General features: G+C 34.9%; 1 protein-coding gene across 14 annotated transcripts in view; it reads right to left on the bottom strand.

Moving 5' to 3' along the window:
* Positions 1–346: 346 nt before the first annotated feature.
* Positions 347–22686, bottom strand: part of LOC117932347 — a 55299-nt gene continuing 32959 nt past the window's right edge. The window contains exons 1-9 of one of the 14 annotated variants that reach the window (XR_004654147.1): positions 13034–13344; positions 5941–6080; positions 4733–4797; positions 4461–4571; positions 4084–4194; positions 3402–3895; positions 2504–2621; positions 1572–1719; positions 347–1012 (exon numbers count right to left, since the gene is read on the bottom strand). Coding sequence is in view for 1 of the 14 variants with exons in the window: in XM_034853569.1 (XP_034709460.1) it covers positions 2552–2621; positions 4084–4194; positions 4461–4566 (287 nt within the window). In the remaining 13 variants the exon portion in view is untranslated. Of the gene's footprint in view, positions 1013–1571; positions 1720–2503; positions 2655–2936; positions 3092–3401; positions 3896–4083; positions 4195–4460; positions 4572–4732; positions 4798–5940; positions 6234–13033; positions 13345–22686 lie in introns of those variants that run through there. The other 13 variants (XR_004654152.1, XR_004654146.1, XR_004654150.1 and 10 more) reach the window with 13 other exon arrangements.

Consider the following 22686-nt stretch of genomic DNA (forward strand, 5'->3'; position numbering starts at 1 on the left):
ATTAGTTATTAACAACCTTAAATACTTCTAACATTAAGTTGAGAGTAATGAGCTTCAATGGAAATTATCAGTTACGTCCACAATAAATATCTTCCCATATGTACTTATAAAAGGGAGTGTTTCTTAGCTTTTTAGTGACATGAAAGATTTTGGTAACTCGTCTCAAAGTTGAGCTTGTTTTAAGACAAGCGTGTCTACACGTACCTAGCCAACGTGCTTGGTTTAAAAGAAAGAGTTTTGAGTGAAGAGTTTCTGCAGATGCATCAGTAGGTACAAGTGCAATTCTTGCATAATCTCTTCACCTTCTTCCATGTCCTCTGCCTTTTTCATTCATCAAATGCTAAACTAAAAAAAATTCCAGATAAACCCACATCACATTTGCCAAATTATTCAATATCACAACAATCCCCAATCAGAAGCCAGACAAGTACAAAGACAAACCCAAATTTCTGAACCAAGCAAGTGAGCCTCATCTCAAATTCTCGCCCCCAAACATTCTCCCCTTTTCTTTCAAATAAACCAGACACCAACGCAATCAACAATCTCCACAAACCCCAAACAAAACAACCAAAAAATCCTATTTTTTCCTCTTTTTTGTTGCAGAGAGTTGAGAGAATAAAAAAAATAAAAATGGTAGACATTCACGGCTTTGAGGGAAAGAAAAGTCGAGAAAACAGAGGGAAAATTGATGGGTCTGACCTGTTTGGCAGCTGAGGAAAGCGAAGGAAAATTGAGGTTCAGAGGAGGAGCATCATCAAAGCGGAAGGCCTATGGGTTGGGGTGGCTTCTTCTGTCATTGTGCTTCTGGAAATTCTCCCAGGTTTCTCTTTGAGTCAGTGATTGAAGAACCCTTCTCCTTTTCTCTCCTTCGTCTCCACCTGCCACCTTTTTTTTTTACTGAAAAACTAGGCTTTCGTAAATATTTAAAAGATAAGAAATAGTGCCTCACCTCACAACACAGGACCTTGGCCAAGTTTATCTTGCGTACATCAATAAGAATGGGAGTTGAAACCTATAATTCAATAAAAAGAAAATTTTCCAAAGAACAGCTATATAAATTTCTACATAAGTTTGTTCATATTAAATGATATGTAAAGCATTGGACCAAAGGTTTACAGTGGAATGATCTAGTCTTAGGAGTGGATAAAAAGGATTAAGAATTCTTGAAAAACACATGCCTATTCTCAAATAGAGTCCAGTGGTCCTCTGCACCAGATACACATTAGTCAAACACCATCTTAGGCCATTTTTCCTTTGCTCCATTTTTCAGTTAATGACTATGTCCCAATGTCATCCTTATCCTATATGATAATTCATTCTGTCAAATGTGCAACAAATCATTTTAAATATCACTCTCTTAAATTTTTTTAATACTGATAAGTCCAAGGACCATTGTAGAATTTGTCATTATAGCATGATTATCATGGAAAGCATAGCGCAACAGGTATGCTGTGTCTAAATTTAATCGAAGCCAACCAGAATATGGCAGCATGATTAACAATAATCCATTAGTTCTAACAACAAGTTTGTTGACTGTGTCAAAGAAAAACACGTAGGGCTGAAGTTTCTACCTTATTCCTTGCTTATGTGCAGCTGCTGCCCAAGGAAAGCTATGGGTTGATGAATTCGATGATCTACATCTGTGATCAAATGTTATCTTTGGTGGTATTCCAACTCAATGGCCATGAATGATGAAACATTTTTGTGCCTCAAATATTTCTTACCAAAAATGAACATCAAAATTCCATTAGATGTCAACGAAATACACACGCACACACACACACGTGTATATGGATCATATGATAAACATACCTGCAAATATGCATTACAGCCTCTAATACTCTCAATAGGTACATATACAGGATATATATGTACTACATATGATCCCACGTAAGATGTCATCCTGAACTGAATTTGCAACTTTTTTATCTTTTTATTTTGTAACTTTTTTATCTTTTTATTTTTTTAAAATTCGAAACTGACTTTGCAACGTTCTCCATGCATGGCTTACCAACTAGAGTAACTGGTTGCCTGTTGCATCCAATTCAAAATCCAAATTTACTAAAAGGTAAAACTATAAAGCCTACTTTACAAGATATAAGGAACCTATATAGGGCAAAGTCGTTGGACTCTAGATTATATCTTCACTCACATGTGTGTCAATGCACACACATGCAAGCAAAGGGCTTATATCTGGTAGGTATTTTTTCCAAATTGACCCAATAAAAGATTCAGGCCTCGTCATTTCCTCTTCATACCATTGTTTGAGACAACATAACCATCCAGAAGAAAGTTGGTAAGTTGAATATGTGAATTTTGTATCAGGAAGTCTCCACACTGAGACAAGTGAAATGATGGCAGTTCTTATTATGCTATGTCATGACACCTAAGAGTTACTTCACAACGACCAAAAAAATTAATGGACAAGTCAAAAGCAGGAAAGCATGAATTGGTCAATAATTCAGATTTGTAAAATAAGCCAAGGTAGCAAAATGGTACTTACAGCAAGATTAAGATTTTCCCCATTTTTGCTACAGGTATGCCAAGCTCTTCAGGCAAATATCATACTTCCAACACCTTTGTTACCGTCAACCTGCCCTTCATCAAAAGTCCACTGAATCCTGTCATATTTATCAGCTATTTTTAATCTCCACCTAAAAGCAATGGAGACTCTGATGAATTAGAAGAAGAAATGCACTGATTATATGCTAGGGGATGTGGAAGAAAAGGTCGAATTCCAAGATGTTGATAGCTGGTGGGGCTTGTAGAAGGTGACAAATAAAAAATGTTACAAAACATAGAAGACTGAGTAGAAATGCAATGTGGATTCAGGTTATAAGATGTACCAGGAAAGGTTTCACTGTACAGTATTTATATTCAACTCATCGTATTTAGACACAGAAACTTGCGTGAGGAAATTGAGCTATTGTTCTTAATGTATATATGGAGGAAGACATGCAGATCAATCTTCTCCAAACAATAAATGTCCTCCAACTGATTCAGGAGGAACGCATCACTCATCTCAAATTAGCTGTTTGATTTAATGAGATGATACTATGGAGATTCATGGTCTTGAGATGACAGCTCAGTTCTGGTCAACACCACCAAAATTGAAAGATGCAAATGTTACATCCCTCTAAGACGTTTTCCAAAATCAGCATTTTAAATAAAAGGACAAACACTGAAAGGAAAATTGAGCTATATTAGCATCTGACTTCATGTGTATTGATCAACCAGAAAAATAGATTTTTTTTTTTTTTTCTGATAGGCAAACAAAAATATCTTCAGCTTCAGAAAGATCTTGTAGTTTGATATTCATTTGTTTTTGGATTTGTGGTTTGACATCAATTCAAAGTGTGTTTATCACACAAGGGAAAGAGCTGGAGAAAGCCATGGAGTACCTGAAGTTCTTGGAAGAAAAGTTGAAGGGAAAAATGTCCTTTGGTGGAGAGATGATCATGTTTCTTGACCTTGCCTTGGGTTGGCTTGCTAACTTAACTTGATTAGCATATTGGAAGAGATCGTTGGCTTAAAAGTTGGGGATGAGGAGAAATTTCCATTGTTGTCTCCATGGACACAAGATTTTGCAGATGCTCCAATCATTAAGGGCAACTGGCCACATTGAGACAAAAAGATTATCTAGTTCCAAGCCCTTCTTGATGCCATCCTTGCAGCAGCAGCATCAACATCTAAATGAACCTCTATGGTTCACAAAGGAGAATGAACAAGAATCAAATGGTACATGCATATTTCATATAAATGCATGCTTGAATGCAGGTGGAATTTTCAAATAGTGTCTTTGGAATTAATATAAAGGGAGTGTTCTGACACTCTTCTTCCCCAACGAAGAACCCCTTGCACCAGTACTCATCACAAGGCCTTATCTGTTATGGGTCTGCAACAAAATTGATTTAACACCATTTTATTTTTGCATTCAGTAGAACATGGTCATGAACAGCAATGCTGCATATTTCAAAAATCAAGTCCAATCCAACGAAAAGATAGAAAAGACCAAAAGATCCTATAATTCCCAATGGAAAGAAAACAAAAATCATTGTCAATATAGTTGCCAAAGTTTTCTACCAGCAATAAATACATTCCATCTCTAGATTCAGGGACCAGAAAGAAAAACGTGACTTTGGAACTCCAACCTCTAAGATCAACTCCTCAACCTTTTCCTTGACTTCTCCTGTCCTGCATTAGGAAGTGCGAACACAGAGATAGGAATAAAGACACCAGAAAACAATGAATCAGAAGTGCTTGAACTTGTTGTGTTGAAAAGATTTTAAAAAACCCAATTCACCCCGCCTTTTGGGTGTTTTTCTTAATTAAGCATAGCCTTTATTTTCTCAAAGTCCAATCCAACAAAAAGATAAAAAGTTGTAGGCCAAAAGATCCTATAATTCCCAAATGGAAAGAAAACAAAAATCATTATCAATATAGTTGCCAAAGTTTTCTACCAGCAATAAATACATTCCATCTCTAGATTCAGGGACCAGAAAGAAAAACGTGATTTTGGAACTCCAACCTCTAAGATCAACTCCTCAACCTTTTCCTTGACTTCTCCTGTCCTGCATTAGGAAGTGCGAACACAGAGATAGGAATAAAGACACCAGAAAACAATGAATCAGAAGTGGATAGTGACGAATATACTGGGTACCAGAAAATCCAACATTCTTTGGAAATGAAGAACTAGAGCACATGAATTTGAAAATCTTTAAAGCAAACGTACTTTGCTTTTCCTGGTCGACTTGCTTTCTCCGTTAGAACCAAAACCCTTATTGATTAGCCCAAATCCTAGGAGTACTTAAACATTTCAATTACTCAACAAAACGATATTAACAAAAGTATGCAGAATATGAATGTAGAACATAAGTTCAACAGTAACATGCAAAGAATTTTGCATCTAGAAGATGTTTATATGTGGTAGTTATTTATATATCTTAATTTCAGTTCCCTTTTCTACATACAATCCTCTCCTCCTTCCTCATTTTCCACTAAAATCAAGGCCCTCCCATTAGACCATACCGTTGGAGGAGCTACATTGTCCACTATTCTCTCGAGACTAAGTGGGTATTTGGCAAACCAACTTAATAACTTAATTTAAGTCATTCAGTAAATTAAGTATGTTTAATAAAATAATTTAATGATATGACTTAAAGTCAAAAACAACTTTAAGCAATAAGTAAAAATGATTAACTTACTCTTAAGTCCACATCTTCATTTTACTTTTTATCTCCATTTGTCCTAATTACCTCTATGAGCTCTTTTACTACTTCACAACCTCTATTGTTATTCAACCTCCTTTGCCCTAGTTATAATTTATAAGGATAAATATGTCAATTTGATGATTTAGAATAAATTTTAAATTAATTTTATCAAACAACCTTAATACTTAAAGTAATAATTAAGTAATAAGTTTTAAGTCAATAACTTAAGTATAATTTAACTTAAAATCAATATAAGTCATTAAGTAACAAGTATTAAGTTTTACCAAACACCCTTTAAGAAGTGGCTTAATGCAATCACCATCCCTAACAATCAAATCAATTCCTGATGTCCAAGTATTGTTTTGCCCAAATGAAGGACATCATGAGTTCCTTTAAAACACAGAGAAAATTGAGGTTCTGATAATTGAAATTTGGATCTAAAAATCCAAATGCACAAAAGTCCCATAATACAATTGTTGGACCAAAACAAAGGCATCAAACAAGGTCTTATTGACAAAATTCACTTTATGTAATCAAATGCATTAGAAATAAAATAAAATACTAAATATTCTAGCTTCTCATAAAGTAATTTCCAAATGTGAGACTGACTAATGATTTTGCATTTACTTAAGAAGATTTAATCTCAATTACAACTTTAGAGTATGCATTTCCCTAACACATATTAGCTTAGAAAATATCATTCTGAATTTAAGGGCATATAGCTTCTTACCTGAGCATCTGCTGTCATCAGAAACATCAAGCAGGTGTATGACAAAGAGATCTCCAGTTTCTGTTGAAATACTCTCAAACAAACTTAATGGCATCACCTAGGACCTTGACAGACTTGTACTTTGATGCTCCAAAAAACTCCTGCAATTAAAAAACAACATATTAAGGCTTTGCTTAGATAAGCTTCTTATTTTTCTATTTTTAAAAATAGGAACTTATATATAAAAAGTAGAAACCCTTTTATGCAAAAAGTATAAACTACTCTATATTCTTAAAAGTTTCTTTAAAAAAATTTAGAATTTGAAATAATAAGATTTTATTGATATCTAAATTTTTTAATCAGTTTTTAAAAACTATTACATTTTCCTTCTAAGATTTTTTATATTTTATATAGAAGTTATCGGTCATTACTATTTTCTATTTTAAAAAATAGAAAATGACGGTAACTTCCATATAAAATGTAAGAACTCTTTGAGAATTAACCTAAAAAACATCAATTTTAAAAACTGTTTAAAAAATTTATGTAACAAAAAACTATTAATCCATTAAATTTTAAAAATAGATTTTAAGAACATAAATAAATCCTTAGTTTTTTTTTTCTTTTATAAAAGATTGATATATATTTTATACAAAAGTTAGTACTATTTTTGTTTTTAAAACTAAAAAGCAAAGTATATTCTAACGAGCACTTAATTATTGAACATGATCAAACAAAACTTCCTTACAGGGAAAATGACATGATGTCAAGCCAATAGCCACTCTATCAATTTTTGGCACCCACAGGATAACAAAAAAAAAAAAATTGCTTTCTCCATTGCAATCTTCTTTTTGAATGTGATTAAGCAAGCAATCCATTATGGGGAATCTCCACAACTATAGATTCAGCCATCAAGCCAGCAAGTATCCCTGATAAAACCTCACCAAATTGCTGGAAAAACTTATTCCCAATGCCAAAAACATAAACCCTGTTTTTTTGTATTTCCATCCATCTACATCCAGGGTCCTAGCTTTGAGTTTTTTGCATATTGAAAGCACTTGATCCGTTTCCCTAAAGCTACATATACATTCAATCCTAATACATAATATCCATATATTATATGTTTAATTCTAATATGAATTAATTGATTAATGCATATAAATAATTAAATACTTATAATATGGGATAATTTTCCTATCCTATGAAATCAATTTCATAAATAAATTGCTATATATATTAGAAATTCAGGCATAAAAACAATAGGAATATATCATCTCTAATGCATTTAATTAATTCCATAAAAGGAATACAAGATAAAATTTCCTACATCAATTCCCAAACCAAAATCAAACAGATGCAGACTTTGGGGAAAACACCTCAAGCCCGCCTTTTAACCTTTTAAAACATTGCTTATGATTATGAAGTCATGAACATATTTTCCAAATTCTAAGTCTGAATGGCGAAGAATAGATTTGATAGCGAATCTGGTCTAAATTGGTTCTCCATCTACACAACTAACTGCCTCTTCAAACAAATCCATTTGAGAGTACCCATGAATCAATGCATCCAAAGTGAACTTTTAATCCTCTACCATCTACTGATCTATCAAACTTTCAGTACATGGAAAGAAGCACATTTCTCACAATTATATCCCTTTCACTCCCAAGCTTTTTAATCAACCCATGAACTAACCCACCCTCTTGACCAGCGCTCAAACCTTCACAGGCAGGTAAGAGCCCTGGCACAGTGCACAAATCTGGTGCCACACCCACAATTCTGGAATGAAAACTAATTTCCAATGCTTTCTTCCAATTATGCTATATTCCAAGAAACCAAAAGCCCTAAGAGGCATTTCCTCAATCATGTTATGCTGCTTGTCCAAATCATTAAACCTACAATACATATGGACCCATGCATTCCAAATATACAAATCTGAGCCAAAATCCATCTCCAAAACACACATGACCGCTCTTAGCTATCTCAAAATCCAACAACCTGATTCTTTAAATTAGATACTAGAGCATTCAAGAAAAGCCCATTATGGGCAGTTGATTACTTTAGTAGACTTACATGGCCTGTTTTGAAAACACAAAATTGATTGCAACACTGAAAATAATTTGAAGTTGCAGGACTAATTATGAAGTTGTTGAATTGATCCAGGTATTGGCAAAGCCAGAGGGCTTGTGACATGATTAACCATAAGAAAACTGGATAGGTTCGCATAAGAAACCAAGAAGATTATATCATAGTTGCAATTCAATTAAATGCATCTACAACCAAGCAAGTGGCCTGCATGCAAAGAGTAGAATGCATATAAAGAGGGCCTACTTGCAAAGAGTAGAATGCATATGGAGCAGGCCTGCTTGCATCCATGAACAACAGCTAGCCCCGCTAGTGAAGGAAGCAAGGTAAGGAACCTGTATCCTCATAGAGACATATAAATACAATGCTACTGATGCGTGCAGATGTTCCCGAGTCTTTCAACTAAAATTGGTTGGGGAATCAACTGATTGAAATCGACCTACATTAGGTTAAGTTCAGTCACCAGGTCACCAACAAGGCAATTGTCCAAACAGGTCAAGTGCCCTGATCTATGTTGGATTCTTTTCCATGCCTCGCCTGCCAAGGACTCCAAAGAAAGATAAACTGAAATATACAAGACTAGAATGAAAGGGCATGGATATCAACATGCAATAAAGAAAATTTTTCCAACAAAGATAAATGTGTGAAGAAACAAAAGTTCCAAAAATACTAAAGGCCAAGGAAAAGTAAATTGTAAGGAAATTAAAATACAAAAAAAAAAGATATTGGAGAGGATCAAGAGAACGTGTGTTTATAGGTTTTATAGCACTAAAAAGACGATTTCCCATCCTATAATCCTCAACTGAAAATCATCCATCGGTATTGCAACATGCTCACAATGTACAACTCATATCTCCAACAAATTCCTTCATAGTCTCCTTTTCCTCAATGGACTTTTTCCCCAAACATTCTTCTCTAATTTTTTTTCAAAAGCAAATATGTCGTGATATTCTTCTATATCCCGTCATAACCCCTCCCCTTTCCTGCACGTATTCGAGCAAAATTTGCTTATTTACCATAAATAAATTTATTTACTAATAATATAGATGTTTCCACACCTAAAAAGATATTCTCTTTTATTTTCTGACTATAACTAATCTACTCCTAATTAACCCAACCTCCTGCCTAATTGTGCTTCACTAAAATGTTTGTCCACATCAACAAAACCCCCCAAAAATATAATTTTATTTATTTATTTATTTCAAAAATGAGCTATTTGGAATATCTTCCCACCACATTATCTATAGTTAAATCCATTAAAAATATTACTCTAATTCTTCACAACAAATCTTGCAGTGTCACATTCTTGGCTGGACTCTTTCAGAGTTACTTACCCACAGAATCTATCATAAGAAATCATACAGATACTTTCTTTCAAAATATACCATAAGCAAAAATAGTAATGCATTTGGAATATCTTTCTGCTCAAGAATATTTTCATGTGAACACCATCCAATTCTGCCCCATCCTTGACCACGTATTCATCAGCCATGCAAGGATTCTAGACTTGCAAATTATGACTTAAACAATGCTCTCTACACAACTTGCATTTGTTTAATGCAACAAATAGTAATAATTCTTTCGAGTGATCAAGAAAAACATCTTTTTAGCAATCAAATTTATCCTTTATAAGTCATGAACAATATCCACAGATAGTTTGAGAGCAGTATCAAGAGTAGTAGTATCCTTATACTGGTGCAAGCCTCTGTGGATATCTCAGATTTATTGAAAATGGATCAAACCTAATTGGTTGACTTTCATTGCTTGTCAAAATGGAGTCTTCCCATCCCTTAGCATATTTGTCAACATCACTTTATCCCAATCCAAGACCCTCTAGCTTATTTCATGGCAGGGTTGAGCATTTCCATGCTTGCCCCTTAGGGGTCCTCATTCATTTTTATCATGTCGTTGACCAGCCAAGGTAACTAGGATATATCCAACTAGTCTATGCTTGAATTCTCACTCTTTTAGGTCAACAATGGTCCATCTTTGGAGGTCGACTTCCATGATTAAATGTTTGCAACCTCCAAGGTCTATTGCCCACCCTTGTAGACTGATTATCCAAGTTTGGTGGTCAGCTCACATGATTAAAGAAGTAAAAGTATTAGCAATCAATGTTAACGTTTTTGTAGATGAATCAGCTATGGATTACACCTAGATAGGGGTGAATAGGCGTGTTTTGAACTTTGAGATGGTTCCTAATGAAAGGCTATCGCTCCAAACTGATTTTTTTTTTTTTTTCCCTATTTTTACCTTGTAGTGTTTTTAGCAAACAATCAAAACACATGCAAGAATCGATGCACCAACACTCTCCCCAATTAAAGCAATTGAAATCACATGCAAATGAACCAACACTCCTCAATCCATAGGTACTTAACCTTTCAACAACCAACCGTCAAATATTCAAGTGTTTAATTGATCCTTAGACCAATATGAAATTATTTCAACACTTTTCTAAGCGCAAGTGATAAAAATTCAACCAATGTCATCAACAATCCAAATCATTATAACAATCTAAAATTCACAATCATAGATAAACTAATCAAGATAATCAAATGAAGAAATAGAAAGAAAGAGACAATAACACAAGGATTTTACGTGGAAGATCTTTGAATTAATTAAAAAACCATGGGCCCACAAGTGATCAAAAAATTTAATTATGAAGAAAAATAACTAAATACAAAGTTTTACTTAACACAATTCTATCAATCATCTTAACTATTTTAACTAGCAGCTTCAAACTTCAACTATACACCTTTTCACCAAAAACAAACTTGGAGTTACCACTAACCTTGATCTTAGTGACTTCTTGATGCCCAATCAAGAAGAAAAGGGTTTTATCCCAATCCACAGACAACAGTGAGAAAAAAGGATGGTACAACAAGATCAGTCAACCCCTTTTTGAAATAAAACTAAACTAAAACATGTTTTTCAACTCAAAATAGGGATGGACTTTCTTGGGAAACAAACACAACCAATTTGGTAAGAAGGAGCTCGGAAAGGGTGTCTTAATGATTGCTTTGTCTCCACAAAACCTAATTTGGAAACTCGGTTTCAAATGGTAGGAACTTAGATCTAGATAGCTAGATAGATACATATCAGATTGTCCATCCTTAGTTCTTAAGATGAATCGATTGAACTTAAGGTTCGATAACAAATAGAGCAAAGAGGACTAAGCTAAAAAATGACGCCTTTTAACATCTTTAATCTTTTATTACAAAAGTTAACCAAGATACCCACAATTTAAAAAAGAAAAATATGGTTGATTTAATTTGGTCCATCTACAACCTCAAACCATTTACTTTCAACTCTAACGACCTTCAAGCATAATCGACTATAAAGGAGTTTGACCTAGAGTTTCCAATCCACCTAAAGCACTCACAGTTTTCATATTTAAACTAAACTAATTTTTCTATTTCTCTATAAAAGTTTCTATTAGGAAAAGGCGGAAACCTTGCAAAAAAGAGGACACCTTAGATTTGGCAAGAGAAAATCACCCTTGTAGTTAATATTTTGTCCCCACCTTTTTATTGTATTTTTCTCTTGCTTATTGTCTTTTCTTTGATTGGGCCATGGTTTTAAAAACCGGACCGGACCGGCCGGTCACGGTTCCTGTTCGGTCTGGCCAATCAGACCGGAAAGCAATCGGACCGGAATTGAACTGTTTGAACCGGCGGTTCGACCGGCGAACCGATCGATTCCCTCCGGACCCAACAGTTCATTTTCCTTCCCCCTTCCTCATGCGATTGGTACCCCCACTATCACTTGGAGTGTCGTCCGGCCAACAACGGTACCTCCACTGTCGCCTGGAGCATCATCCCACCGGCAGCACCCCCGGCGCTGGGAACCCCGGCCCACCTCCCCCGCCGCGCGCTGAAAAGCCCTCCCAACCTCGACAGCACTTGACGCAAATCCCGTCACCCCACCCCCGACAACGGATTGGAAAACTCCACCCCCCCCTCGTGGGGGGGTGAAGAGCCCTCCCATTGGAAGTTCCCCCACCCTTGCAAAGCTCCCCTCTTTCTCTCTCTCTCTCCTCCCCATGACTGGAAAAGTTGTCTTCCATTTTAGTTTTTTAAAATTTAATTTTCTCTCTCTCTCTTTCTCCTCCCCCCCCACCCCCACGACTGGAATAGCCTTGCCTTCCATTTTAGTTTTTTTAAATTTTATATTTAATTTTTAAATTTTTTATTGATTATAATTTTTGTAATTTTTGTTTTATTTATTACATATTGACATTTTCATTTATTGAAATTATTGAAAATATTGGGTTGACTGACAACTATAGATAAAAAATTTTGTGAAAAAAATCAACAAACATGATAGATACTGTCAAAATTTAGATAGAATTTATTATTTTTATTTATTAATTTTTTTAAAAATTTAATAATATATAAAAATATATATTAATGACGTCATTGGTTTGACCACCGGTTCAACCACCGGTCCAACCAGTGAACCGTAAACCAGTAACTTATCCGGTTCGATGACCAGTCCGGTTCTGAAAACATTGGATTGGGCACATACTTAGAGTACTTAAAAATGGTAGGGTGCGAACACTCTCCCACTAGCTCACAGTGGTAACATTGAAGTTGAGGAGATTATACTTACAAATCAAATTGAGCCAATAATGGAGGCAAATAATGAAAAGAAAAAAAACAGAAAAAAAAAAAAGGATCATTAAGGACTAGATGCATAAGTAGAAACTCTTCACTGGAACAACATTAAATATCATTACTACTGTAAACTTTCTTTCAGACAACTAAGGAAATACACTCTGAAGTTGCATGTTTGTTCTAGAAATTCTCTCTTTCTTTCTCTAGATTTAGTGGGTTGGCGTCTAAACATAGGGAAATCTAAGTTAGGCATTCCTTTTACTTATTTAATAATTACAAATGGCCAATAGATAAATAAAAAACTAGAATTACTAGACAAAATGCGTTCCTGAGAAATCAGACATGGGGAACCCGTGAATTTGTAGGAATAGGGACAGTAGAAGGCGTAGCCCTTCTTCTCAGGTGCCATTGTCGCATACCTGTTAATACGGTCTCAAGGTTGTCCACGATTGTACGGTGAACCCAGTGATACCATTTCCGGACTAGGTTATGCAAGTTAGCAAGTGAGAGCAAGGCATAGAAGGCATATAGAAGGGGCCGCAATGCATCGGGCAACAATACTGATGCCAATGAAGCCAAGCAGAGGGAACCAGAAAACATCATGGCAGTGCGGAGGAGAGCAGCACAAGTAGGAGAGAGATGAGAAGAATGGAAGGTTAACTCAGTTCCGAATGCCAAAACAAACGCCAATAAGCTAGCAAAGAACATCATGGTGGTTATGGGGTGGGCTTCAAACAATCATGGCGTGAGCCATATTAATATAAACTCTTTACCATGATCATAACCCAAGTATTGATTAATCAATACATACATTCATAGAATTCAAGACCACCATGATGTTCTTTGCTAGCTTACTGGCGTTTGTTTTGGCATTCGGAACTGAGTTAACCTTCCATTCTTCTCATCTCTCTCCTACTTGTGCTGCTCTCCTCCGCACTGCCATGATGTTTTCTGGTTCCCTCTGCTTGGCTTCATTGGCATCAGTATTGTTGCCCGATGCATTGCGGCCCCTTCTATATGCCTTCTATGCCTTGCTCTCACTTGCTAACTTGCATAACCTAGTCCGGAAATGGTATCACTGGGTTCACCGTACAATCGTGGACAACCTTGAGACCGTATTAACAGGTATGCGACAATGGCACCTGAGAAGAAGGGCTACGCCTTCTACTGTCCCTATTCCTACAAATTCACGGGTTCCCCATGTCTGATTTCTCAGGAACGCATTTTGTCTAGTAATTCTAGTTTTTTATTTATCTATTGGCCATTTGTAATTATTAAATAAGTAAAAGGAATGCCTAACTTAGATTTCCCTATGTTTAGACGCCAACCCACTAAATCTAGAGAAAGAAAGAGAGAATTTCTAGAACAAACATGCAACTTCAGAGTGTATTTCCTTAGTTGTCTGAAAGAAAGTTTACAGTAGTAATGATATTTAATGTTGTTCCAGTGAAGAGTTTCTACTTATGCATCTAGTCCTTAATGATCCTTTTTTTTTTTTCTGTTTTTTTTCTTTTCATTATTTGCCTCCATTATTGGCTCAATTTGATTTGTAAGTATAATCTCCTCAACTTCAATGTTACCACTGTGAGCTAGTGGGAGAGTGTTCGCACCCTACCATTTTTAAGTACTCTAAGTATGTGCCCAATCCAATGTTTTCAGAACCGGACTGGTCATCGAACCGGATAAGTTACTGGTTTACGGTTCACTGGTTGGACCGGTGGTTGAACCGGTGGTCAAACCAATGACGTCATTAATATATATTTTTATATATTATTAAATTTTTAAAAAAATTAATAAATAAAAATAATAAATTCTATCTAAATTTTGACAGTATCTATCATGTTTGTTGATTTTTTTCACAAAATTTTTTATCTATAGTTGTCAGTCAACCCAATATTTTCAATAATTTCAATAAATGAAAATGTCAATATGTAATAAATAAAACAAAAATTACAAAAATTATAATCAATAAAAAATTTAAAAATTAAATATAAAATTTAAAAAAACTAAAATGGAAGGCAAGGCTATTCCAGTCGTGGGGTGGGGGGGAGGAGAAAGAGAGAGAGAGAAAATTAAATTTTAAAAAACTAAAATGGAAGACAACTTTTCCAGTCATGGGAGGAGAGAGAGAGAGAAAGAGGGGAGCTTTGCAAGGGTGGGGGAACTTCCAATGGGAGGGCTCTTCACCCCCCACGAGGGGGGGTGGAGTTTTCCAATCCGTTGTCGGGGGTGGGGTGACGGGATTTGCGTCAAGTGCTGTCGAGGTTGGGAGGGCTTTTCAGCGCGCGGCGGGGGAGGTGGGCCGGGGTTCCCAGCGCCGGGGGTGCTGCCGGTGGGATGATGCTCCAGGCGACAGTGGAGGTACCGTTGTTGGCCGGACGACACTCCAAGTGATAGTGGGGGTACCAATCGCATGAGGAAGGGGGAAGGAAAATGAACTGTTGGGTCCGGAGGGAATCGATCGGTTCGCCGGTCGAACCGCCGGTTCAAACAGTTCAATTCCGGTCCGATTGCTTTCCGGTCTGATTGGCCAGACCGAACAGGAACCGTGACCGGCCGGTCCGGTCCGGTTTTTAAAACCATGGCCCAATCAAAGAAAAGACAATAAGCAAGAGAAAAATACAATAAAAAGGTGGGGACAAAATATTAACTACAAGGGTGATTTTCTCTTGCCAAATCTAAGGTGTCCTCTTTTTTGCAAGGTTTCCGCCTTTTCCTAATAGAAACTTTTATAGAGAAATAGAAAAATTAGTTTAGTTTAAATATGAAAACTGTGAGTGCTTTAGGTGGATTGGAAACTCTAGGTCAAACTCCTTTATAGTCGATTATGCTTGAAGGTCGTTAGAGTTGAAAGTAAATGGTTTGAGGTTGTAGATGGACCAAATTAAATCAACCATATTTTTCTTTTTTAAATTGTGGGTATCTTGGTTAACTTTTGTAATAAAAGATTAAAGATGTTAAAAGGCGTCATTTTTTAGCTTAGTCCTCTTTGCTCTATTTGTTATCGAACCTTAAGTTCAATCGATTCATCTTAAGAACTAAGGATGGACAATCTGATATGTATCTATCTAGCTATCTAGATCTAAGTTCCTACCATTTGAAACCGAGTTTCCAAATTAGGTTTTGTGGAGACAAAGCAATCATTAAGACACCCTTTCCGAGCTCCTTCTTACCAAATTGGTTGTGTTTGTTTCCCAAGAAAGTCCATCCCTATTTTGAGTTGAAAAACATGTTTTAGTTTAGTTTTATTTCAAAAAGGGGTTGACTGATCTTGTTGTACCATCCTTTTTTCTCACTGTTGTCTGTGGATTGGGATAAAACCCTTTTCTTCTTGATTGGGCATCAAGAAGTCACTAAGATCAAGGTTAGTGGTAACTCCAAGTTTGTTTTTGGTGAAAAGGTGTATAGTTGAAGTTTGAAGCTGCTAGTTAAAATAGTTAAGATGATTGATAGAATTGTGTTAAGTAAAACTTTGTATTTAGTTATTTTTCTTCATAATTAAATTTTTTGATCACTTGTGGGCCCATGGTTTTTTAATTAATTCAAAGATCTTCCACGTAAAATCCTTGTGTTATTGTCTCTTTCTTTCTATTTCTTCATTTGATTATCTTGATTAGTTTATCTATGATTGTGAATTTTAGATTGTTATAATGATTTGGATTGTTGATGACATTGGTTGAATTTTTATCACTTGCGCTTAGAAAAGTGTTGAAATAATTTCATATTGGTCTAAGGATCAATTAAACACTTGAATATTTGACGGTTGGTTGTTGAAAGGTTAAGTACCTATGGATTGAGGAGTGTTGGTTCATTTGCATGTGATTTCAATTGCTTTAATTGGGGAGAGTGTTGGTGCATCGATTCTTGCATGTGTTTTGATTGTTTGCTAAAAACACTACAAGGTAAAAATAGGGAAAAAAAAAAAAAAAATCAGTTTGGAGCGATAGCCTTTCATTAGGAACCATCTCAAAGTTCAAAACACGCCTATTCACCCCTATCTAGGTGTAATCCATAGCTGATTCATCTACAAAAACGTTAACATTGATTGCTAATACTTTTACTTCTTTAATCATGTGAGCTGACCACCAAACTTGGATAATCAGTCTACAAGGGTGGGCAATAGACCTTGGAGGTTGCAAACATTTAATCATGGAAGTCGACCTCCAAAGATGGACCATTGTTGACCTAAAAGAGTGAGAATTCAAGCATAGACTAGTTGGATATATCCTAGTTACCTTGGCTGGTCAACGACATGATAAAAATGAATGAGGACCCCTAAGGGGCAAGCATGGAAATGCTCAACCCTGCCATGAAATAAGCTAGAGGGTCTTGGATTGGGATAAAGTGATGTTGACAAATATGCTAAGGGATGGGAAGACTCCATTTTGACAAGCAATGAAAGTCAACCAATTAGGTTTGATCCATTTTCAATAAATCTGAGATATCCACAGAGGCTTGCACCAGTATAAGGATACTACTACTCTTGATACTGCTCTCAAACTATCTGTGGATATTGTTCATGACTTATAAAGGATAAATTTGATTGCTAAAAAGATGTTTTTCTTGATCACTCGAAAGAATTATTACTATTTGTTGCATTAAACAAATGCAAGTTGTGTAGAGAGCATTGTTTAAGTCATAATTTGCAAGTCTAGAATCCTTGCATGGCTGATGAATACGTGGTCAAGGATGGGGCAGAATTGGATGGTGTTCACATGAAAATATTCTTGAGCAGAAAGATATTCCAAATGCATTACTATTTTTGCTTATGGTATATTTTGAAAGAAAGTATCTGTATGATTTCTTATGATAGATTCTGTGGGTAAGTAACTCTGAAAGAGTCCAGCCAAGAATGTGACACTGCAAGATTTGTTGTGAAGAATTAGAGTAATATTTTTAATGGATTTAACTATAGATAATGTGGTGGGAAGATATTCCAAATAGCTCATTTTTGAAATAAATAAATAAATAAAATTATATTTTTGGGGGTTTTGTTGATGTGGACAAACATTTTAGTGAAGCACAATTAGGCAGGAGGTTGGGTTAATTAGGAGTAGATTAGTTATAGTCAGAAAATAAAAGAGAATATCTTTTTAGGTGTGGAAACATCTATATTATTAGTAAATAAATTTATTTATGGTAAATAAGCAAATTTTGCTCGAATACGTGCAGGAAAGGGGAGGGGTTATGACGGGATATAGAAGAATATCACGACATATTTGCTTTTGAAAAAAAATTAGAGAAGAATGTTTGGGGAAAAAGTCCATTGAGGAAAAGGAGACTATGAAGGAATTTGTTGGAGATATGAGTTGTACATTGTGAGCATGTTGCAATACCGATGGATGATTTTCAGTTGAGGATTATAGGATGGGAAATCGTCTTTTTAGTGCTATAAAACCTATAAACACACGTTCTCTTGATCCTCTCCAATATCTTTTTTTTTGTATTTTAATTTCCTTACAATTTACTTTTCCTTGGCCTTTAGTATTTTTGGAACTTTTGTTTCTTCACACATTTATCTTTGTTGGAAAATTTTCTTTATTGCATGTTGATATCCATGCCCTTTCATTCTAGTCTTGTATATTTCAGTTTATCTTTCTTTGGAGTCCTTGGCAGGCGAGGCATGGAAAAGAATCCAACATAGATCAGGGCACTTGACCTGTTTGGACAATTGCCTTGTTGGTGACCTGGTGACTGAACTTAACCTAATGTAGGTCGATTTCAATCAGTTGATTCCCCAACCAATTTTAGTTGAAAGACTCGGGAACATCTGCACGCATCAGTAGCATTGTATTTATATGTCTCTATGAGGATACAGGTTCCTTACCTTGCTTCCTTCACTAGCGGGGCTAGCTGTTGTTCATGGATGCAAGCAGGCCTGCTCCATATGCATTCTACTCTTTGCAAGTAGGCCCTCTTTATATGCATTCTACTCTTTGCATGCAGGCCACTTGCTTGGTTGTAGATGCATTTAATTGAATTGCAACTATGATATAATCTTCTTGGTTTCTTATGCGAACCTATCCAGTTTTCTTATGGTTAATCATGTCACAAGCCCTCTGGCTTTGCCAATACCTGGATCAATTCAACAACTTCATAATTAGTCCTGCAACTTCAAATTATTTTCAGTGTTGCAATCAATTTTGTGTTTTCAAAACAGGCCATGTAAGTCTACTAAAGTAATCAACTGCCCATAATGGGCTTTTCTTGAATGCTCTAGTATCTAATTTAAAGAATCAGGTTGTTGGATTTTGAGATAGCTAAGAGCGGTCATGTGTGTTTTGGAGATGGATTTTGGCTCAGATTTGTATATTTGGAATGCATGGGTCCATATGTATTGTAGGTTTAATGATTTGGACAAGCAGCATAACATGATTGAGGAAATGCCTCTTAGGGCTTTTGGTTTCTTGGAATATAGCATAATTGGAAGAAAGCATTGGAAATTAGTTTTCATTCCAGAATTGTGGGTGTGGCACCAGATTTGTGCACTGTGCCAGGGCTCTTACCTGCCTGTGAAGGTTTGAGCGCTGGTCAAGAGGGTGGGTTAGTTCATGGGTTGATTAAAAAGCTTGGGAGTGAAAGGGATATAATTGTGAGAAATGTGCTTCTTTCCATGTACTGAAAGTTTGATAGATCAGTAGATGGTAGAGGATTAAAAGTTCACTTTGGATGCATTGATTCATGGGTACTCTCAAATGGATTTGTTTGAAGAGGCAGTTAGTTGTGTAGATGGAGAACCAATTTAGACCAGATTCGCTATCAAATCTATTCTTCGCCATTCAGACTTAGAATTTGGAAAATATGTTCATGACTTCATAATCATAAGCAATGTTTTAAAAGGTTAAAAGGCGGGCTTGAGGTGTTTTCCCCAAAGTCTGCATCTGTTTGATTTTGGTTTGGGAATTGATGTAGGAAATTTTATCTTGTATTCCTTTTATGGAATTAATTAAATGCATTAGAGATGATATATTCCTATTGTTTTTATGCCTGAATTTCTAATATATATAGCAATTTATTTATGAAATTGATTTCATAGGATAGGAAAATTATCCCATATTATAAGTATTTAATTATTTATATGCATTAATCAATTAATTCATATTAGAATTAAACATATAATATATGGATATTATGTATTAGGATTGAATGTATATGTAGCTTTAGGGAAACGGATCAAGTGCTTTCAATATGCAAAAAACTCAAAGCTAGGACCCTGGATGTAGATGGATGGAAATACAAAAAAACAGGGTTTATGTTTTTGGCATTGGGAATAAGTTTTTCCAGCAATTTGGTGAGGTTTTATCAGGGATACTTGCTGGCTTGATGGCTGAATCTATAGTTGTGGAGATTCCCATAATGGATTGCTTGCTTAATCACATTCAAAAAGAAGATTGCAATGGAGAAAGCAATTTTTTTTTTTTTGTTATCCTGTGGGTGCCAAAAATTGATAGAGTGGCTATTGGCTTGACATCATGTCATTTTCCCTGTAAGGAAGTTTTGTTTGATCATGTTCAATAATTAAGTGCTCGTTAGAATATACTTTGCTTTTTAGTTTTAAAAACAAAAATAGTACTAACTTTTGTATAAAATATATATCAATCTTTTATAAAAGAAAAAAAAACTAAGGATTTATTTATGTTCTTAAAATCTATTTTTAAAATTTAATGGATTAATAGTTTTTTGTTACATAAATTTTTTAAACAGTTTTTAAAATTGATGTTTTTTAGGTTAATTCTCAAAGAGTTCTTACATTTTATATGGAAGTTACCGTCATTTTCTATTTTTTAAAATAGAAAATAGTAATGACCGATAACTTCTATATAAAATATAAAAAATCTTAGAAGGAAAATGTAATAGTTTTTAAAAACTGATTAAAAAATTTAGATATCAATAAAATCTTATTATTTCAAATTCTAAATTTTTTTAAAGAAACTTTTAAGAATATAGAGTAGTTTATACTTTTTGCATAAAAGGGTTTCTACTTTTTATATATAAGTTCCTATTTTTAAAAATAGAAAAATAAGAAGCTTATCTAAGCAAAGCCTTAATATGTTGTTTTTTAATTGCAGGAGTTTTTTGGAGCATCAAAGTACAAGTCTGTCAAGGTCCTAGGTGATGCCATTAAGTTTGTTTGAGAGTATTTCAACAGAAACTGGAGATCTCTTTGTCATACACCTGCTTGATGTTTCTGATGACAGCAGATGCTCAGGTAAGAAGCTATATGCCCTTAAATTCAGAATGATATTTTTCTAAGCTAATATGTGTTAGGGAAATGCATACTCTAAAGTTGTAATTGAGATTAAATCTTCTTAAGTAAATGCAAAATCATTAGTCAGTCTCACATTTGGAAATTACTTTATGAGAAGCTAGAATATTTAGTATTTTATTTTATTTCTAATGCATTTGATTACATAAAGTGAATTTTGTCAATAAGACCTTGTTTGATGCCTTTGTTTTGGTCCAACAATTGTATTATGGGACTTTTGTGCATTTGGATTTTTAGATCCAAATTTCAATTATCAGAACCTCAATTTTCTCTGTGTTTTAAAGGAACTCATGATGTCCTTCATTTGGGCAAAACAATACTTGGACATCAGGAATTGATTTGATTGTTAGGGATGGTGATTGCATTAAGCCACTTCTTAAAGGGTGTTTGGTAAAACTTAATACTTGTTACTTAATGACTTATATTGATTTTAAGTTAAATTATACTTAAGTTATTGACTTAAAACTTATTACTTAATTATTACTTTAAGTATTAAGGTTGTTTGATAAAATTAATTTAAAATTTATTCTAAATCATCAAATTGACATATTTATCCTTATAAATTATAACTAGGGCAAAGGAGGTTGAATAACAATAGAGGTTGTGAAGTAGTAAAAGAGCTCATAGAGGTAATTAGGACAAATGGAGATAAAAAAGTAAAATGAAGATGTGGACTTAAGAGTAAGTTAATCATTTTTACTTATTGCTTAAAGTTGTTTTTGACTTTAAGTCATATCATTAAATTATTTTATTAAACATACTTAATTTACTGAATGACTTAAATTAAGTTATTAAGTTGGTTTGCCAAATACCCACTTAGTCTCGAGAGAATAGTGGACAATGTAGCTCCTCCAACGGTATGGTCTAATGGGAGGGCCTTGATTTTAGTGGAAAATGAGGAAGGAGGAGAGGATTGTATGTAGAAAAGGGAACTGAAATTAAGATATATAAATAACTACCACATATAAACATCTTCTAGATGCAAAATTCTTTGCATGTTACTGTTGAACTTATGTTCTACATTCATATTCTGCATACTTTTGTTAATATCGTTTTGTTGAGTAATTGAAATGTTTAAGTACTCCTAGGATTTGGGCTAATCAATAAGGGTTTTGGTTCTAACGGAGAAAGCAAGTCGACCAGGAAAAGCAAAGTACGTTTGCTTTAAAGATTTTCAAATTCATGTGCTCTAGTTCTTCATTTCCAAAGAATGTTGGATTTTCTGGTACCCAGTATATTCGTCACTATCCACTTCTGATTCATTGTTTTCTGGTGTCTTTATTCCTATCTCTGTGTTCGCACTTCCTAATGCAGGACAGGAGAAGTCAAGGAAAAGGTTGAGGAGTTGATCTTAGAGGTTGGAGTTCCAAAATCACGTTTTTCTTTCTGGTCCCTGAATCTAGAGATGGAATGTATTTATTGCTGGTAGAAAACTTTGGCAACTATATTGATAATGATTTTTGTTTTCTTTCCATTTGGGAATTATAGGATCTTTTGGCCTACAACTTTTTATCTTTTTGTTGGATTGGACTTTGAGAAAATAAAGGCTATGCTTAATTAAGAAAAACACCCAAAAGGCGGGGTGAATTGGGTTTTTTAAAATCTTTTCAACACAACAAGTTCAAGCACTTCTGATTCATTGTTTTCTGGTGTCTTTATTCCTATCTCTGTGTTCGCACTTCCTAATGCAGGACAGGAGAAGTCAAGGAAAAGGTTGAGGAGTTGATCTTAGAGGTTGGAGTTCCAAAGTCACGTTTTTCTTTCTGGTCCCTGAATCTAGAGATGGAATGTATTTATTGCTGGTAG

This window comes from Vitis riparia, chromosome 15, assembly GCF_004353265.1.
Source record: "Vitis riparia cultivar Riparia Gloire de Montpellier isolate 1030 chromosome 15, EGFV_Vit.rip_1.0, whole genome shotgun sequence".
Lineage (NCBI taxonomy): Eukaryota > Viridiplantae > Streptophyta > Magnoliopsida > Vitales > Vitaceae > Vitis > Vitis riparia.